This window comes from Lissotriton helveticus, chromosome 11 (assembly GCF_964261635.1).
Source record: "Lissotriton helveticus chromosome 11, aLisHel1.1, whole genome shotgun sequence".
NCBI lineage: Eukaryota > Metazoa > Chordata > Amphibia > Caudata > Salamandridae > Lissotriton > Lissotriton helveticus.
In genome coordinates this window covers 163,706,562-163,728,053 of record NC_136072.1, presented here as the reverse complement: position 1 = coordinate 163,728,053, position 21,492 = coordinate 163,706,562, and the positions used below count along the sequence as shown (strand labels likewise).

At 45.1% G+C, this 21,492-nt stretch overlaps 1 protein-coding gene across 1 annotated transcript; it reads left to right on the top strand.

Moving 5' to 3' along the window:
- Positions 1 to 18,531: 18,531 nt before the first annotated feature.
- Positions 18,532 to 20,756, top strand: GP5 (glycoprotein V platelet). The gene has a single exon (XM_078665397.1). The coding sequence runs from the start codon at positions 18,532 to 18,534 to the stop codon at positions 20,536 to 20,538; it is 2,007 nt and encodes a 668-aa protein (XP_078521523.1). The 3' UTR covers positions 20,539 to 20,756.
- The last annotated feature ends 736 nt before the right edge of the window (positions 20,757 to 21,492 follow it).

Sequence of the window (21,492 nt, the reverse complement as noted above, 5' to 3'; positions counted from 1 at the left end):
TGCTTGTTTGAAGTTTTTTTGATCTAATTTTACTTATTATCTAACCCTCTATTTTTCTAGCTCTATATTTTTGTGTTTTCTGCAGCTTTTAGTTACTTTTAAACTACTTTTTTAAACTCTTTTCTTTTCTTCTTCACTATTCTATTTCTTCTTTATCATTTAAGTTTATTTCTGCCCAGACCATGGTAAAGGGAGCCGGGAAGCACCCTGAGGAGGGGAAGGGTCCCGCACCCCGTGCCCGGCTCCCGTGCGGGCGTTTAAGGGGGGAGCAAGTGGTCCCGAGGGAGATCTTCAGCGCGGAGGAAGTGGCGGCACTGATCTTCCACGTCCAGCGCCGCCTCCCCAAGACGATCCTGGGAGGCGGCAAGATCGCGACCGGCTATGGCATCCGGGAGCGCCGCCAGCGGTGGGAGAAGGTGTGCCGGGCCATGTACAAGATCTCTGGGGTCCGGCGCACATATAACCAGGCCACCCACCGCTGGACCGATGTCATGGACCGGGAGCGGGACTTGCTGGACGCGCTCGGCGTAGAGGTCCCCGGGCTTGGTGAGTAGTAGTAGTAGTACATTTACTACTCTGTTTTATCCTGCTCTGTTATTTGCAAATCTTTGTTCTTTACCAAGAGCAATAATGCTGCCGATTACATTGAGGTAAATTATATTTCAAAATCTTCTATGCATTTCATTTTCAGGTGCACTGCTCTCCTTCTCAGTAGCCTTGCTTGCTACTATGCTTCTTTGTTTTGTATGTTGTGTTCAGAAGCATTTCATTGGCCTGAGAAATTATGTATGAGTGTACTGTAAAGAAAAGAACTGCGTAATGCTAGACAGTAAGGGTCATATTTTCAATTACCGGCGCATCCCTGCAAAGTAGCAGGGATGCGGCAGTAATTGTGTGCCATGCCACCACCACCCATTGGCCCAAAACGTCACAGAAGCCTTACGCATCTGTGCCGTAAAGGCAGCGCATTGCTGGAGTTGCGTGCCAACGATGGCGCAGCTCCAGCAATGCTCTGGGGTACCCTATCTCCCCAATGCTGCATCAAGCCGTACGTCGGCTTCAAGCGCGCAGGGTTTGAGTCATGCATCATTGTCCTAAAAGTGACTGATTGACATCTTGTAGATTTCCCTCAGCCACTTTTAGGATTCGTTCCTGCGCAGGTACGCCCTCCCTTGCGCCGGAACGCCCCCTGATGGCGCAGGGCTTTACAACGTGATGCATCGCCCATATGCCCATATGTGTTTTTTTTTTTAATATATACGCCGCACCAACACCATGGCGAGTCTTTTGTTCTGCCGCTGCGTCAGAAAAGGCACGCAACAGTGGAGGAAAATCAGCCGCAACTTCCGCAAGGGACTTATAAATCAGCCCCAACAGACTGAAGTCCAGTCCTTCCTTTAGACAGTCACATGGCTATCAGAAGAAATAGTGGCGGTGGTGGCGGGTGGATTGATAGTTTGAGTATTCACTGATCTGCAAGCAGGATGGACTTTGTCTGTCACGTGTTGCGCACTGCTGCCTGCAGTGCCAGGCCTAGGCAAACCTCTTTAGTAGTCTGTTTTTTGAGTTACATAGGAACTTTCTAAGTCAACGTTCCGCAAATCAGGCAATACGAATAACGTAGTATACCACATGAGATAGATCCCGTGGAATAGTTGTCTATCTATTTGCTATTTTTCCAAAATATGTTGTTATTGTTCTTTTCAAATGTTTGATTTGGTTGAAAAATCTCATCCATGTTTTCTGGTTTTTCTTTCTTTCATGTTGTACATCAGCTCCCCCCAAGGGCAAGAGGACACAGGAGGAGGGTGCTGAGGATGCAGGCCAGGATCGGGCAGGCGAGGGCTCCTTTGCTGGCCCCAGTAAGTTTACATTTTAATAAACAGTACCTATTTTTTCCTAGCGTTCCTCATTCGATTTTTTCTAAATCGTCTTTGATCTTCTTGTAGACTGGATATAAATTCTTATCCTGCCTCGAATATGACTCCCTGTGGTATTACTAGACTATTCTTATTAGTCTGTCTGTGTAGCTAACTAAGATTGGACATTTGGCAATTCCATTGGACTCCCATTATATTCAGCAATACCTCTATGCACTGTCTCCTTACTGACTAGATAGTGTGGCAGAGTCATTCAGCTCCCGAAGTCACCGATTATAGATCCCCAATGATCTCTAGATTATCGTACGCAGGACAAGAGAGTAGTACGGAGTCACAGCACAGTCAAGAAGTGTCAGAGGCACTCATGCTTGCAAAAATTCCAAAACCTTTAGCTCATCCACTCTAGTCTAGAGGAACAAAAACCACAGAGTCTATTTAAGTGTAAAAGCTTTATTAAAAGTAAACACATTTATTAAAATCTACTTTGTCATAAAACTATTTAACTGTAAACGGAAAAGTGGTTAGTGCTGACGATTAATTGGACACATTTCTTGTGGTCGAGCCGAACTCTCACCTAGTTTGAACTTGATCCTGGTCGTGTTCTTAGGACTCAGGAGTCAAGCTTCTGTCTGTTAGGAGAAAAAGTGGTGCGTGTTAAAAATCAAAAGCAAGCATTCATCAGTTGTGCATAAAAGTGCAGCAAGACAACAGCCTTCCCTGGAAAATGGGACATTTTTACTATGGAGTAGACAGTCACAAATTATTACATTGTATTCTGTTTTTTTAACATTTCTCCTAGACCAAATATTATATAGTAGTGAGTGGTGTATTCTAACATTCTTAAATGTACTTTGTAGGTGTAACATCTGGTGACGGGGCCAGCGCGGAGGTGGCTGTGTTGGACTTGGACTCGGAGGCCTCTGGGGAGGAGGCGGCGTTAGAAGAGCTGGTGGCCGTTCCTGTGGGGGATCAAACGGTGGTGGCGGAAACAGGTAAGCTATATATTCCTTACTTATTGAGATTGAAGACTGCATAGTGTGCTTTCTGCACGGGTGTATTACAATTACAAATCAACCAGGTAGTAGCCTCCTCGAAATGTACTTCGACTTAGCTGTGAAGTTTTTGGTGAGAAGAATCCCAATAAGTTCTTAGACGAACGTGATGGATGGGATGAACGAAAAGCGAAAGAAGGGTGTAAGTAAGTGGGACGCGAACTTGTATGATGGCTGGCAAAGAAGAACGATATGTGTTTGCTTGGACCCAGAGGTGGCTGGGAAGGAAAGAATATGGTATGGTGCATGGCTGGGTCAATGATGAAGCAAGGATGGGTGGAAGGACAGCAGCCTGGGTGGGTGAAACAGAAACTGTATGTGTGCGTATACTTTGACTGAATGGATGCCTGGAGCATGGTATTCTCTGACTCTTACATAGCACATGTGTATCTAGAGAGAGTAGATGGTCGCCAGGTGAAGTAAGTGTTACCTTGAAGAGCATGTACCACCGCACCCGCACGTCCGTCCCAGTGCAGGGAAGGCAAGGAAAAGAAATTGTAAATGTGTCCAATACTACCATGAATAGTAGCAGTACTTTGTATTGCGTTTGCATTCACAGCATATATCTGGTTATTACGGTGGACACTCCGTACCTCTCTTAATAACTTTAGTTTACTTGTAGTACGTCATTCATGTGTGGGTGTATCACTGTTCACTCAATATTAAGCAAAGCACCTAAAGTCATCTCATCTGTCATTAAATACGTCCCATGTGAAGTGATAGATAATCAAATTAGTTAGCTTCTTCAGTTTCCTTTTCTAGTACTCATTTGCACTGTAGGGTGAAAGGTAAATTAATTAAGCAGTAGCCCTTGTAACAGAGTATTCTCAGTGCCACCCGTAATAGAAAAGTAATAGCTTCACCACCTGCATGTACTGGACCGGTACAGTAACGCAAGTCTGTCTCCATCATCATGGTGTGCAACTTTTTTTCTCGGGTGCAACTTCACTGTGCTGTGTCCATGTCATTCTGCCGGCTTGCATAAGATAACGTACCCATTTCCCTAAACAAGAGAGAAGAAGAAGAATAAGACTGGTGTACTGTCATAGTCGACTGTAATGGAAGTCCATAGTGGTCGTAGAATTAGTTCATTAAACTACCACTACTGTTAGAGCAAGGATGCAGAAGTGGGAGGTTACATAGATACTGTCCTCAATAGTTATGTACTGTGCTTTCAATTTGCTACTTGTACTCTGTGACCCAACTTTCGGCTCAATCACTTTGTGTTATTAATAAGGAGCATTGGTTACAGACTATGTCTTTCTTTCTTCATATAGTTGCTCCTTCCAAATCAACAACAAGGAGGGAGCAGGCTAGATTGGCCCGGCAACGGAGGCTGGAGGCCACAGTCGCCGAGTATCGGCGGCTGGTGGCCCTGGAGGAGGAGGAGGACACGCAGTTGAGCGGGGCAACATCTTCGACTGTGACCACTGCATCCTCCTCCGTGACTAAGCCAGCGGGACCGAGCCGGGCTAAGAAAGCCGACCGCCACCGCCAAGCAACCGAAATACCAGCTGCCCCCCACAGGAGCTGCAAGGAACGCCAACGCCGCCTACGAGTCCGCATGTCCAACCTGGAGCAGGAGGTCCTGAGGTATAAGACCTTGGTTAAGGGCCTCCGCTCCGAGCTTGCCACCCTCCGCAAGGAGTATGATGCCCATGCCGCATCATGCACCAGCACCCTCCAGTAGTGGAGTGTCCCTTGCCCTTTTTTTATAGACTTTTGGGGGGTGGGATTTGGGAGTTGGGATCGTTTTGGGACGTTTCAGAGACAATCGTTGGGGTTAGGGTGGGTGAGGGAGATTATTTTGTTAGGGATAAATAAATATATTTTTCAACTTTATCTGACCATACCTGTTTTTTACTGCTTTTCAGTCTGGTGGGTGGGGGGCGGGGGTGTAACAGTAACTTTGTTTTCCTGAACAGTCGTAGGACTTTAGTAGTACAACCGTCAATCTCTTGTCTACTCCGAAATAATACTCCATTATACTACCTCCCACCAAACGCTTATCTTACCTGTAATTTGTGTTAGAAATTAGGGCTAGGCCCAGGGCTGGCTCCAGGTGAAATGGGGATTAACGTTGTCATTCCTGGGCGGGTGACATTTCCTCATTGCGGTGGTACTAGTGGTGTGACACAGTGGCAGTTGCATGCCTATGGAAAAAAAGAAAACGAAACCTTGTTTGTACTCCTTACTGTAGCATTACAACGGTTACGGTACGATCGAGAAAATAGCAGGTGACAGTACACTAGAACAGTGCCATAATGTAGCCTAACAAATGGTAAAGTATTGCAAGTATAACTAGTACTTGCGTTGAATTTATTTGACATTGGCTACTACTACTAGAAGATATAGTACTGAAGCTGAGTAAGTCTAGAAGATATCCTCGTATTCCTTCACCAGCCTGTTGCTGCTATCACCTTATCCTCCCCAGCAAGTGTGTGGAATTATTGATGTCATTTTAGTCAGACATCAAGCAAAACAACACAGCCCGGGGGAAGAGGGTTAGGGTTTGTAAAATGGATGGGAATGGGGGTTTCTTTTTGGGTAGGTTTTGTTGAGAGAAGAAAAAAAAAGCAGAGCATGGACAAACAATAATTGAAGATACAGAGTTTACAGACAATCTTTGGTTACAAACTAAAGGTAAGCACATGCAGTCACACTCATAGAATAAAAGACAACAATGGATACTGTATCTGTATTGCGTATGTTGTTGGAGTTGTCCTGTTGAAATTGGTAAGTAAGTTGCATGCAGCAAACAATTCCTCTTATTGGCGGCACTCCTCCATTCCAGCTGACGCTTCGTCCATCAATGTGGTGGTGACCACTGACAGAAGAGACACCCTGTCCACTGCCTGCCTGGCGGATGTTGACTGAAACCCGGCCTGTAATTATTGAACGGAAAACAGGAAGTGCTATTACAATACCACTGATAAATAAATAAAAGGTATGTACGCTGTGTGGTTCAAAAAGTGACACTTTGATTTCCCTAATAGACAGTACAATATTTTTGAAATTGCGTGCTCTGTCTGAGTCACCTTTTTAAGGATCAATAAGTATGGCCAAAATATTATAGCGGATCTTTCCCCTCAAGGTGGGTGTACTACTGTGTTTTAGAACAAAATTTGACCTTCCCAGCAATGCTCCCACCAAGACCCTTACTAAAGCCAGTCGCAAAAATGTAGAAGAACCCAATCATATCTCCAAAAACGATGCCTAGCAGAAAAATGGTTACAAAACGTACTTTGAAAGTAACAGTAGACCCAAATACAGACCGTGGATTGTATTCAAACCACTTGCCTGCAAGCAAAAGTATCCATAGCCAGCATCGCTCCAACAGTGCTCTACAACAACAGAACCGCGTTGCAATAGAACCCCCCTAAACACATGCAATCCTGCTGCTAGGGCTAACCCTAACGAACCCTAACTTACAAAAAGTGCCAAAACTGGTGTTTCCTTATGGATTTTGTCCAACAAACTTCTAGCCGGTATTAGACCTTCCCAGGAATGCCCCAGGCAAGACCCGCCAACCCACCCGCAAAAAAACACGCGACAACACCCCCAAACAGCGAAAAAGCTAAATCTCATACTTACAATATCTCTCAGCCTTCGGTCCAAAGTAACGCGCTGTGCAGCTAGGTCATCATCAATCATCATAACTCCTGTTTTCCACCACGGATTTCCTGAAAAGCAAATGCAATCAAGATTAGACTGTCGCAGCAGTGCTTCGACAGAGACCCCGGCCGCAACCCACCCACGAACAGCAGGAAGCCCCCCAAAACGCTACATTGAGCAAGATGTCTGAAGAAATGGCAAAAAAAAGGCTTTTCCTTAAGGATTTTGTCCAAAACACTTCTATCCGGCATTAGACCTTCCCAGGAATGCCCCAGCCAAGACCCGCCAACCCACCCGCAAAAAAACACGCGACAACACCCCCAAACAGCGAAAAAGCTAAATCTCATACTTACAATATCTCTCGGCCTTCGGTCCAAAGTAACGCGCTGTGCAGCTAGGTCATCATCAATCATCATAACTCCTGTTTTCCACCACGGATTTCCTGAAAAGCAAATGCAATCAAGATTAGACTGTCGCAGCAGTGCTTCGACAGAGACCCCGGCCGCAACCCACCCACGAACAGCAGGAAGCCCCCCAAAACGCTACATTGAGCAAGATGTCTGAAGAAATGGCAAAAAAAAGGCTTTTCCTTAAGGATTTTGTCCAAAACACTTCTATCCGGCATTAGACCTTCCCAGGAATGCCCCAGCCAAGACCCGCCAACCCACCCGCAAAAAAACACGCGACAACACCCCCAAACAGCGAAAAAGCTAAATCTCATACTTACAATATCTCTCGGCCTTCGGTCCAAAGTAACGCGCTGTGCAGCTAGGTCATCATCAATCATCATAACTCCTGTTTTCCACCACGGATTTCCTGAAAAGCAAATGCAATCAAGATTAGACTGTCGCAGCAGTGCTTCGACAGAGACCCCGGCCGCAACCCACCCACGAACAGCAGGAAGCCCCCCAAAACGCTACATTGAGCAAGATGTCTGAAGAAATGGCAAAAAAAAGGCTGTTCCTTATGGATTTTGTCCAAAACACTTGTATCCGGTATTAGACCTTCCCAGGAATGCCCCAGGCAAGACCCGCCAACCCACCCGCAAAAAAACACCCGACACAACACCCCCAAACAGCGGAAAAGCTAAATCTCATACTTCCAATGTCTCTCGGCCTTCGGTCCAAACGCGGCGCTGTGCAGCTAGGTCGTCATCATCATCAATCATCATAACTCCTGTTTTCCACCACGGATTTCCTGAAAAGCAAATGCAATCAAGATTAGACTGTCGCAGCAGTGCTTCGACAGACACCAAAAATTACACACAAACCCCCGGAACCCCGCCAAAGAGCACCTCAAAGGCAAGCAAGTCAGCAAAAACGGCAAGAAATTTCCACCTCATATTTGGTCCAAAACACTTTTGTCCATTATTAGAGCTTCACAGCAATGGGCCCAAAACCGTCAACTCACCCGCAAAGAAGTACAACACCCCCACAAGTGCTGAGTCTTTCTTCATTGGGCGTAATCCAGCACTCTGCTTGGAGGGAAATCGCAGTCTGGAGGAGGAGGATAGAGGAGCATGTTCTTCAGAACTTGTGAACCTGAGGAATGTAGACTGCGGCACCTTCAAATCAATAAGCAAACAAGTGAAGACAGTTCTGATGATGGTCTTGTTTTTGGGATTAGGTGATTAAAGTTTGAATTAAATTAACTGTGCAAAACAAAGAAAGAGAGACACAAAGCACACAGGAATAAAAGTGAATAAGGACGAAAAAGAAAGTTCTTGATTGATTGTCTCATTTTCAGGGCTCGGTGTCAGGGAATAAGAACAAGATTTCGTCATCATACTCTGCGAATTCAGGCTGGATGAGGTCAGTGGCACCGAACAGAGAAAAAATCCCCTCATCTACGTTGCTGTCCTCCTCGTCTTCATGCGGCGTGCTTTCTCGTACTTTGTAATCTGGTGGTATGAGGTGCTGATTCATCTTGATCATTGTCAGCCGCTCCACATTTTTGGGCGAGAGGCGGCTCCGTTTGGGAGTTACAATGCCACCAGCAGCACTGAAAACACGTTCAGAAGACACACTTGCGAGTGGGCAAGACAAATAGTTTATAGCCAGGTTGTAGAGCTGTGGCCACAATTGTTTTTTGCCATGCCAATACTGCAATGGCTCCTCATTAAGAAAGACCACTGTTGAGTCATTCAGATAGTCCTGCACCATCGACTCAAGGTCATCAACTGTTCCTCCACTTTGCTTACTTTTTGCTGTGCTGGCTGTGACATTTTTTCGAGAACCATACCCCATCAAACTTAGCCAATCCTCCTCCCCAGCCACTGTTAGTGTTGTCATTGTGTGTGGTGCAGATGATCCAGTTGCCGGTGTCTTTAACGGCTGAGAGGTCACTTGTGCCCCAGCCACAGGTGCAGAAGTGGATTCTTGTGACTGCGGATGGCCTGCTGATGCTGATGCTGATGTACTGGCTTCTCCTTCAATAACCTGCCGTTCTTTTTCAAACCTCTTGGCTGACCAGGCTAACCAATGTTTGTACTTTTGAACATCTGCATCAGCGAAAGGAAAGAATGCGTTGTCTGCCAGCGCCTTTTTGTAGCGTGGATCCAGAATAGTAGCACAAATGTAATGCTGATCTGAGTTGATGTTTTTAAGACGTTCATCACCACGTAGGCGATGTAATAATTTCTCAGACAAAATGAAATGGGTTTTTTTTTTTTCATCTTTTTGAAACTCAGAAGAAACCGCCATCAGTTGGTGCTCCAGTATGCACAACAATGGGATAGCTTTTCCCAAATTACAGTCCTCCTGGCTGACTGCACGCGTGAAGAACTCAAAAGGACGAAGCATGTCTGTCAGGCTTTTAACTATGGCCCATTGCGCCTTACTCATCCGCAGGTCCTCCTTCTGAGATGTAGCCTCTGTCAAGAAATAGTGATCGAGTACCGTATACTGCTCATACAGACGCTCAAGCATGTAGAAGGTTGAGTTCCAACGTGTTGCCACCTCCTGGATGAGTGCTTTCACTGGCATTCCACGTTCAAGTAGCAGTCTCCGCAGATGCTTCCGGGCCTTAAAAGAATGGCTGAAATGGTTGCACATTTTGCGGCAGGTGGCCATTACCTCGAACGCTGGACTCTCTTTATCACTCAAGAATTTTTGAACTACCAGGTTGATACAGTGCGCCAAACACGGCACTCTAACATGGTCACCCTTCGACATGGCCTTAACTACATTGGCGCCATTATCCGTGGAAACATAACCAATCTTGCGTTTTAGGGGGGATAGCATTGTCAAGACCTTTTTGTCAAACTCTTCCAAAAGGTTTTCTGCTGTGTGACTTTTCTCCAAGCCAAACATGGCTAGTGTTGCATGTTTCCGAGCAGCTTTGAAAACTTGGTCCGGGTCAACACCTGCGTTTAGCTTTGCTATAACACCTGAAAAAGAGACCCAGTGTGCAGTGATGCACATGTAATCATCGCCTGGGCCACTGGTCCACATGTCTGTTGTCAGATGTATTGTGTGAACAGCACTCTTCTGCAAAGCTGCCCCAATCGCCTGCAGCACATCTTCATGTAGTGCTGGAACCGCAACTCTGGCAAAATAGAACCGGCTCGGAACCTTCCATTTAGGGCAGAGCGTTGCCACTAATTCAAGAAAACCTACCGCTTCTACAAAAGAAAAAGGTAGAAGGTCCACAGCTAGCATTTTAGCCAGCTTAGTGTTATACAGACGCGTCAGTGGGTGGTTGCGTTCATATGGCACGTCTGAAGTAAGCATTGTTCTAATGTTGCCCTGGACCAAGCATTTACGGGCTGATAATGACTTCGTTGACCCAATTTTGCTCGCTGGTGAACTTTTGTGCGTTGGTGTCTCACTCGCTCCAACACTCTTAGTGTGCCTCACATTGGGTGTGCTGCTGACAGGGGTACTGGGTGTAAGGGAAGTGTTTGACACGTCTTCTTCCTGCTCGTCATCATCAGATGAAACATCAACGTTTCCTTGAATTTGGCCTTTCTTGATCGCATCTAGGTGCGCAAACCATTTGACAGTGTGCTTTCTCTCAAGATGACCTCTCTGGCCGCCGGTACCATAGTTGGTACCTGACTTACCACGACTAACTGCAAGCTTACAAAGGGTACAAATGGCAAACTTTGGATTTTTTGGACAAACAGTAAAGAAGTCCCAAACTGGGGACTTGAAGTGTCTGTGGGACATGGAGGAGGCGGCGATACTGGTGGTGGTGGTCATGAAGCTAATGCCAGATGAAGTGGAGGATGTGGATTGCCCAACTTTTGTACGTTTTGCACTTTCACCGCCACTAATTAAGGTCGAGGTTGACGGAGGTCTCTTCTTGCCAGAAAGAAATATGGAAGCGGGACGAGTTGGTGTACTACTTAACTCCAATGATTGTGGTGTTTCCACTGCCTCCTCATCGACAACATCATCATCACGCTCAGCAGCTCTTCGGGCTAGGGTCAAAATGTCTGTTTGCTGCATGCCCGCTGGGGCTGCAGTGGCCTTTATGATGACTGGGTCGTCGTTGGCAGAGTCTTCATCAGCAGCAGTATCCGCCACTTCTTGTTGAGACTCATCACACTCCATAACTCTGAGACTTTGGACGAGCTTCCTTTTACGCTTAACTACCTTTGTTTGTTCCCAAGTTTGATCCGTATCATCAGAAGGAGGTGTGCTTGAAGAGGATGTAGACACCACCCTTGATCTCTTCCTTGCTAGGGGTGTGGAAGACAATGAAGGATCATCAGGAGGAGTGGCTTCCTCAAATGATACCTCGCCTTGATTGTCGATTTCCTGATGTGCCCCTACTTCGGGAGGAACAACTATTGTGGGCACTTGTTGTGACCCTCCATGCACCTCTGCTTGCGCATCTCCTTGCGCTGCCTCTCCTTCCACATGTACTTGGGCTTGTACTTGCACATGTGATTGTTGTTGCCGCTGTGGTTGTTCAACACTCGTCAGATGAGCTACAACAACCTGTGTTGATTGAGGGACATTGCTGCTGCTTTCTTGCGATGAGCCAACATCACTGGTCGATGGTGATTGAAGAAGTATACTGGCTGCCTCTGCAGCACTCAAGGGCTTGGACTTAAGTTGGCGTGGTGGTGGTGGTGGCACTGAGCCCAATGGAGCGGGGGTGCTGCTGCCAGCTTGGTCCCCAGCAGATCCCGCTGCAGCTGCTGCAGGCATACTTTTTTTTTTACTCACAAAAAAAGGGGCGGGCGGCACACCAGTGTCCTTGGTAACTTGCTTCTTCTGCTCCTTACTGGCACCTTTCTTGCTAGAGGAGCTACGGGTTACTTTTTTTGGGGCCATCTTCTTCAGAGCAGGTCAGCAGGCAGCAGTTGCACGAGTTGCAGAGGGTTCTGTGTCCAGACGTGACGTCGCGTGACGTTATGCTGCACACACCGCTGCAGGACTTCTTCCTGGCACTGGTGGTTCTATTGAGTCTTCTTGTGCACCTAAAAGCAATGGAAGACAGAGGAACATCAGTTCAGTTATACACCCCAAAAAATCGACAAAACACAGAAAAATGAGCACAATCCCATGCCATCCATGATGTTTACATTGAAGACACCCCACAGAAAGACTAGGGACATGCAAGTATGCAACACTCACTACCCCTGGGCATAAGGGATGAAAAGTAGGCAAAATAAGTGCAGGCCTCAGACACTGCCTCTCCTCAAAATGGCCCCCTTACACCCCAAGCACATGTTGCCTGTACCAGCCAGCACTCAAGATGGCCACCACCACCACCCACATGGCCAGTCCACATCAACAGTACACCCCCAAAAAACAGAAAAACAGCCAGAAATCACCACAATCCAATGCCATCCATGATGTTTACATCAAAGAGAGTGAGACAACACCACAGGCACACTCAGTCCATGCACCACCACCACCCCTGGGCAAGCAAAAGGCCACACCAGCAGCCCCCCAAAAACGACAAAAAACAATAAAATAAGCACAATCCCAGCCCATCCATGGCCTCAATTATGTTTAAATTCAAGAAGACATCCCACAGAAAGACTAGGCCCATGCAACACTCACCACCCCTGGGCAAAGGGCCACACCAGCAGGCCCAAAAAAACGACAAAAACCAATAAAATCTGCACAATCCCAGCCCATCCATGGCCTCAATGGTGTTTAAATTCAAGAAGACACCCCACAGAAAGACTAGGCCCATGCAACACTCACCACCCCTGGGCAAAGGGCCACACCAGCAGGCCCAAAAAAACGACAAAAAACAATAAAATCTGCACAATCCCAGCCCATCCATGGCCTCAATGGTGTTTAAATTCAAGAAGACACCCCTCAGAAACACTAGGCCCATGCAACACTCACTACCCCTGGGCATAAGGGATGAAAAGTAGGCAAAATAAGTGCAGGCCTCGGACACTGCCTCTCCTCAAAATGGCCCCCTTACACCCCAAGCACATGTTGCCTGTACCAGCCAGCACTCAAGATGGCCACCACCACCACCCACATGGCCAGTCCACATCAACAGTACACCCCCAAAAAACAGAAAAACAGCCAGAAATCACCACAATCCAATGCCATCCATGATGTTTACATCAAAGAGAGTGAGACCACACCACAGGCACACTCAGTCCATGCACCCCACCCCTGGGCAAGCAAAAGGCCACACCAGCAGCCCCCCAAAAACAACAAACAACAATAAAATAAGCACAATCCCAACCCATCCATGGCCTCAATTATGTTTAAATTCAAGAAGACACCCCACAGAAAGACTAGGCCCATGCAACACTCACCACCCCTGGGCAAAGGGCCACACCAGCAGGCCCAGAAAAACGACTAAAAACAATAAAATCTGCACAATCCCAGCCCATCCATGGCCTCAATGGTGTTTAAATTCAAGAAGACACCCCTCAGAAACACTAGGCCCATGCAACACTCACTACCCCTGGGCATAAGGGATGAAAAGTAGGCAAAATAAGTGCAGGCCTCAGACACTGCCTCTCCTCAAAATGGCCCCCTTACACCCCAAGCACATGTTGCCTGTACCAGCCAGCACTCAAGATGGCCACCACCACCACCCACATGGCCAGTCCACATCAACAGTACACCCCCAAAAAACAGAAAAACAGCCAGAAATCACCACAATCCAATGCCATCCATGATGTTTACATCAAAGAGAGTGAGACCACACCACAGGCACACTCAGTCCATGCACCACCACCACCCCTGGGCAAGCAAAAGGCCACACCAGCAGCCCCCCAAAAACGACAAAAAACAATAAAATAAGCACAATCCCAGCCCATCCATGGCCTCAATTATGTTTAAATTCAAGAAGACACCCCACAGAAAGACTAGGCCCATGCAACACTCACCACCCCTGGGCAAAGGGCCACACCAGCAGGCCCAAAAAAACGACAAAAACCAATAAAATCTGCACAATCCCAGCCCATCCATGGCCTCAATGGTGTTTAAATTCAAGAAGACACCCACAGAAAGACTAGGCCCATGCAACACTCACCACCCCTGGGCAAAGGGCCACACCAGCAGGCCCAAAAAAACGACAAAAAACAATAAAATCTGCACAATCCCAGCCCATCCATGGCCTCAATGGTGTTTAAATTCAAGAAGACACCCCTCAGAAACACTAGGCCCATGCAACACTCAGTACCCCTGGGCATAAGGGATGAAAAGTAGGCAAAATAAGTGCAGGCCTCAGACACTGCCTCTCCTCAAAATGGCCCCCTTACACCCCAAGCACATGTTGCCTGTACCAGCCAGCACTCAAGATGGCCACCACCACCACCCACATGGCCAGACCACATCAACAGTACACCCCCAAAAAACAGAAAAACAGCCAGAAATCACCACAATCCAATGCCATCCATGATGTTTACATCAAAGAGAGTGAGACAACACCACAGGCACACTCAGTCCATGCACCACCACCACCCCTGGGCAAGCAAAAGGCCACACCAGCAGCCCCCCAAAAACGACAAAAAACAATAAAATAAGCACAATCCCAGCCCATCCATGGCCTCAATTATGTTTAAATTCAAGAAGACACCCCACAGAAAGACTAGGCCCATGCAACACTCACCACCCCTGGGCAAAGGGCCACACCAGCAGGCCCAAAAAAACGACAAAAAACAATAAAATCTGCACAATCCCAGCCCATCCATGGCCTCAATGGTGTTTAAATTCAACAAAACAGTTGTATCATGCACCCATAACCAACCCTGGTCCTACTGGATACTGTGGCTACCCACAATATAATTTATTTAATTTTCTGAAAAAGTTCCAAAATTGTACTTGCAGCAACTGTAATGCCCCAAACAAACTTACTTGTGAAAGTTGATTTCTAATCCAAAAGTGATCCAAAGACAGTCAAAAAGGCCTCAAATCCAAATATCCAGCAGCACCCACAAAAAGTAATCCTTCCAGCTCCAGATCCAAATGAAAGTGACCAGGAGATGGACAAAGCACTGGGAGGAGCCTGCTGGACAGGAACAGGAAGTTGGAGACTGTGGGGCACTTCCTTCCTCCCCCCCCCCAAAATGGACTCCTTACAAAAAAAAAACCAATGCAAATGTCAACCTGAGGAGTGATTCTGATAAAAATCATAATTTTCTGAAGGTTTATCCTGTTTGCTGGTGATTTTCTTGTGCGAAATTGCAAAATCTCTATTTCGCAAGTGCGAGATTGTTCCTTTCCGCCGCAACTACGTGTTCGCAATTGCGAACTCTCGCGAGGTGTGCTGTGCAAGGTGGCAAGCCGCGAGTACGTATTCGCGGGCGACAAACTCCCGCGGGAACACGCAGCAAGATCTAAAATGGCGCGTCACTCGCAAAGAAAAACAACTCGGCAAACGCTAAAATGACGGAAAGTGAACGCCGTGCACCACGCCGCGCGCCGCAACCAAGCAAAAAATCCGCCGCGAGCGGATTCACGGATTTTCGACAAATTCGCGAGCGTTCGCGGATTGCGGATTTGCCGAAAATCCGAAAAATCCGCGAGCGGAGCGGATTTTACGCCCATGCTTAATGGAAACCTTAAAAATAAATGTCCTGCCATTTGAATACACTGCACCCTGCCCTCTGGGTTATATAGGGCCTACCTTAGGGTTGACTTATATGTATAACAAGCATTAGAAATGCAATTGGTCTCACATTTTTTTGAGTAAGAGCTATTGGTGTTGTAAACGGCAATGTCTTTAAATCTTGTGTTACTGAATGGATTTAAGTGGCTTGAGTAGAGTTATGTGGTTTGGATTGGAATTTTTAGTTGTGTAACTGTGCGGCGTGGATTTGAGTGATGTGGAGTCTATTTGTGTAGTGTAATTATGTGGCATGATGTGCATTGGATTATGTGTATAGTAATTATGTGATGTAGAGCACAGTGGTATGGAGTAGAGTTGTTGACAGTGGTATAGAGTGGCGCTGCACATATTCCAGTGGACTAGTGTGGAGTGGCACAGATTGTAAAAGAGTGGCCTAGAATGGTGTAGTATAGCGTGTAGTGGCGTAGAGTAGATTGTTTTAGAGTAGATTGAAGTGGTATAAAGTGGAGTGGTAAAGAGTAGAGTGGATTGGCGTAGAGTGCAGTGCTATGGAGTGTAGTTTCACATAGTAGAGTAGCATGGAGTGGCATAGAGTGGAGTGGTGCAAAGCACACTGGAGTGGCCCATCCTGGAGTTGTAAAGAGTGCAGTGGCAAAGAGCTCAGTTTTGTATAGTAGAGTGCATTAGCATAGAGTAGAGTGGAGCATAGGAGATTAGAGAGGCGTAGAGATGAGTGGTGTATGTTGGAGTGCAGAGGTGTAGAATAGAGTGGCACAGAGTATAGTGTAATAGTGTGCAGTGGTGCATGATAGATTAGAGTAGCGTGAAATGTATTGCATAGAGTGTAGTGGCATAGAGTGTAGTGGCATACATAGTGTGAAGTAGTGTAGAGTGAATTGGCATAGAGTGCAGTAGAATGGGAGGAAGTGGAGTGGTGCAGAGTAGAGTGCAGTGTTGTAGTGTGTAGTGGTGCAGAGTAGATTGACGTAGAGTTCAGTGTTGTCAAGTAGAATGGCTTAGACTGCAGTGACGTAGAGTACAGTGGTGTAGATTGTTGCTGTGTGGAGTATAGTGGTGTACAGTGCAGTGGTTCATTATAGATTGGGCTAGAGTGCTGTGGCGCAGAGTGTATTGTTTGTGAGTATAGTGGCGTTGAGAGAATTGCTGAAGAGTGCAGTGTTGTTGATTGCAACATGAAATGTAGTGGCATAGGGTGTAGTGGCGAAGAGTAGTGTGGCACGTAGTGTTGATTTGAGTGACACAGGGGATATTGTAGTGGGGTGAAGTGACGTTGAATAATGCAATGTGGATTTGAGTGGCGTAGAGTGCAGTGGGGTAAAGTGTGGTATGCATAGAGTGGCAGCACACTGCTATTACAGAGAACATATTTTCATTTGAAATGAGCATTACATATGCCTGGCATAAAGTTTTACAAATTAAAGTGTACAGTGTATAACTGACAATTATTTTCAAACATCATTGTGATGATTTCTTCTGATTGCATTAAAAAAAATGTTATACCACACTTTAGAGTTACACAAAAAAGTGTTTCATTGCGCTTTCCTATATCGGATATATTCTTACTTACAGATATGTACATTGTGTTGTGTGCTACAAAAAATTTAACTCCAGCACACCTGCAGTACCCAGCCTGTTTGTCACATAAATGGTCTCACTTTGACGTCTGGGAAAAAGAGTAATCAGTAAACTAACTGAGAAGATAGAGCCTTACACTTGAGCTTAGCTGGAGCCAAAAAGTAATTACTAAATGTGTATTCCAAACTACAAAGTCATGGCGTGAAATGCATTCGTATGCACTATGGAAGCTTTTGTGACCTCCCCAAAATGTCTTTAGCAAAGTAGAGTGCGCTTGGTAGGTTAGGCTTCAACCTAATTAAACAAGAAAGGGGGTGATAAACTGCAGATAAATGTTTCTTTTATTATTTTCCCCCCATGTTCCACCACCCCAAAATTGGAGCAGTCGCTACTGTAGCTATGTACTTTTTAAATTTCTACAAACATAAAAATGGGTGAATAAAAAATGTAAACATTTAGTCAACAATTTGATCTCTTAATTTACAGAGGCACATTTTCAATGATTTATGGAAAGTGGTTGCACAAAAGGGTGAACAGCATTTTTTTGCTTTTGATGTAAATTTGCAATTTTGAAAATGTACAGACCGCGAGTTTCTGAAGCAGCAAAATTCCATCTAGACCTTAGGTCTCTAACTTCTAGTTGACCAATTTGTGCATGTTGTTAAAAAGGTGAAAACATGCAGTTGGTGCTGTGACTAATTTGGCTAAGTTTAGCAGATATCACCAGGTTCCTGTTGGCAGTTAATAGATAGCTCACCATCATGAAGTGGTGATTACTGTTGTAAAGGGATACAGAATCCTGTGAAAGGGGGAAAAACAGGTTTTCATGTACCCCAGCAGTGCCCCAACAATGGGGTTTCCGCTATGTCCCTTCGTTGGAGATATCTTGCTTGGTTTTGAGACCTCTTGTCTCATCATTCACTAAATAATTCATTTCATGGCACTCAGTTTCACAATAGGAGCATGCTCATACCGGATTCATGCCCGAATAAAATTATTATACATAAAGTTCATCTAAATGGAACTACATTGCATGGATCAGGCCCTCTGAGAACTATGGTGGACTCCTGTCTTAGGCCAACTCTATTCAGGATGAAGGTTCCCAATTTAATTAAGCTTCAAATTGATTAAGATAGGTGGTGCTCAATCATTGTAGACATATAAAGGTTTAAGAATTACACTCTGTGCAGTACAAACATAACTGTGCAGGGACTTACAAAATACAAAGGTACATTTGATTGATGCACAGAGAATTCGTTGGTTATGTAAGCTTTCCAAGAATTCATGGTGGGTGTGCGGGTAATTATATGCTGCATCATGTTTTGTTCTTTTCTTCAGTTACTAAATTACACTTCTTCATGTTTTCAGGCATTCCCTCAAGGATGTTATTCTCCTTTCTTCTCACCGTATTGGTCCAGCCTTCGATGGCAGTCGACGCTGTCTCTTGTCCAGCTCAATGTGACTGTTCTGTGAAAGATGCAGTACGCTGCTTAAGCCCAGCCATCACAGATCTTGCCTCATTAGGGCTGCCTAGGGATGTCACTTACATTCTCATAAGTGGTACAAGCGCCACTCAACTCAACGACAAATGCTTTCGTGAAATGCCCGTTGTACTGCGCCTTCTTTTGGAGTCGAATCAAATCTCTGTAATCACACCCGGAACATTCAGTGATTTGATGGAGCTGAAGACACTGAAATTGACTCACAACAAGCTAAGTTTGCTTCCCACCGGAGTATTTGACAAGCTGATACACCTTGAACAGTTATTTCTTGACCAAAACAGCCTAACGCACATTGAAGAGAAACTTTTTACCTCACTGATTAACTTAAAAGAGCTTCTTTTGAACAAAAACAAGCTAACCATGCTGCCTGAAGGATTATTCCGTCGTTTAACCAAATTAAAGGTGCTCAATTTATCTAGAAACACCTTGGCTTCTTTGCCGTTAATGACATTTAGCACGCTAAGCTCTCTTGAGAAGCTCTTTCTGTATGACAATAAACTTAGATCAGTCGAGGCCGAGATGTTTAGAAACCTCGAAGAACTTGTTGAACTCAGTTGTTTTGGAAATCATATTGAGTCCATTGCTCCTGGCTCTTTCGATAGTCTCCGTAAACTGCAGGTCTTAAAGTTATCAAAGAACCAGCTGCAGTCACTGCCTTGGGGACTCTTCCTTCATTTGCCAAACTTGACAATGTTGACGCTCTATGAGAATCCGTTAAAAGAACTCCCAGAAGTATTGTTTGGGGAGATGGACATGTTCACAAAATTGTGGCTATACAAGACCCAGCTTTACACTGTGCCGGATTATGTCTTCAGTAATCTTACCAATTTGGAGCTTCTTGTACTGACCATAAATCCCAGACTGAGCTACCTTCCAAGCAATGCCTTCAGTGGTCTTCGTTCACTTTCGGAGCTTTCCCTCCATACGAACAATCTCACAACTCTTGAAGAAGACCTCTTTCAGGGTCTTCAGAATCTCCGAATCCTTGCCCTTTACAGGAACAATATAAAATCCCTTCCCAGAAAACTCTTGAGTAGTGTGGTAAATCTTGAAAAGATCTACTTAAATGATACCAAACTGGAAACGCTTCCTGGGCATTTCTTCTGCATGCTGCCCAAACTGCAAGAGGTCCATCTTTATGACAACCCTTGGCTATGCAACTGTGATATCCACAATTTGCGGGGTTGGGTCAAAATACAACTCAACATCGTACGGAACCCAAGGTCCTTGATTTGTGATCAACCATTGCAGTTAAAAGGTGTGCCACTCTTGTCAGCCAGTAATCTGTGCTACCTTCCAAAAAATGCAATTCATATAAGTTCAACCTCATTGGAAACAATATCCCACCAACCATCTGACAAGCCTAGGGTGCTGACAATCACCAACTTTGATAATGTGCAATTCACAACTGCAACAACTGCGACTACATCAACCATTCCAAAAACAACTGAGGAGCGATTCATTGATCGTTCAAAGCATGCAGCCACTAGTTCTCCAGCACCCATCTCCCACTCAAGCTCATATTATTACCTGCTCAGTAGAAGATCTACCAGCCACACTGAATATGACAAAACAATACCTTTTGGCAAAACCACGCATGGCAAAACTGAAACCACCAGCAGCATTCACACAACCTTAAATGCAAACCTACAAACATACCATGGCTCAACCAGCATGCAAAACCCCTGGATCCTGTTTCATTTCAAAGCTCCATATAGTAAAATGTTCTTTTATCTCCACCTTCTTTGTTTGACTGGGCAGCTCATGGCCATTCTGGTAGCAGGCTGTGTTTTGTACAAAATCAACCATTTGGAACACTTGCACAGCTTTGTACTTCCTGTAGTCCTATTGAAGATGTCTGGAACCGTTGAAGGAGAAACCTTATGAACGCACAAATAACCGCGTTGAATTGCTTCTTCACCAAGCCAAATCAATGGAGTGGCTAGAAAGAAAATGGGGTGCAAGTTGCCAGAGACTAATATATGTTATGTCATACTAAATAATATATATACGCTGTTCACTAAGTAGGTTGTGGGGCACTTTGGGGTGGATGTGTAATTTGGCGACACATCTCCGCTGGAAGAAACTATACAGTGATCATATGGAGCCTGATATGTTCAATGTTTGTCAACTGAGCCTAGTTTTATGATAGAATTGTAGGATAACTAATAGCTCACATTCTTCTCTGTCTGTAACTAGCTACCTCCCCACACTATCAGTATCTCTAGGTTGTTTCCCTTCTACCATTCTCCACATGTCTGTACCGCCTTCTTTTCTAGTTGACAATTGGATGCTTGATATATTTAAACCTCTTCTCCTTTGACTGTAACTTTCTTTAAATAAACAAATTATGAAAATCTTACGAAGAGCATTTGCCGCAGAGTGTATATGCCAATTTTGGTGAGTATCAATTGGTCTCAGAGAATGTTTAAGGTAGTCCCTATGTCCACAGACATTGCTTAATTTTAGCAGAAAATAGTGTTCTATGCACAAACTAGCAGATGATGAGACTGGTGCACGCGGAATCCTATTGGATAAAATGTATAACTATTTTCACATGCAAATGTTTTCGTGGCATGAGTGTTCATTTTTTGGGAATTTGTGGAAATAGGTAGATGCAAAAATGTCCTTCAACTCATTATCTACTTTGGATGCTCCTAAGCATTGGCAAAATCAATAGATCGGCCAATGGACAGCATCGATTTTTTTTTGTTTATTTTGGCAAACATATTCAATAGGCATTAAAATTCGAAAACTAAAATGCTGCTATCTAAAGGTGAAATTCATATGGTAGAATTAAAAAACGGACCCATCGTGAAATAATTAAAAAACCCATTAAAT

Bases quoted from the DNA above. Each gene is read 5' to 3' on its own strand.
- GP5 (XM_078665397.1), top strand. From the start codon at position 18,532: ATGTTATTCTCCTTTCTTCTCACCGTATTGGTCCAGCCTTCGATGGCA.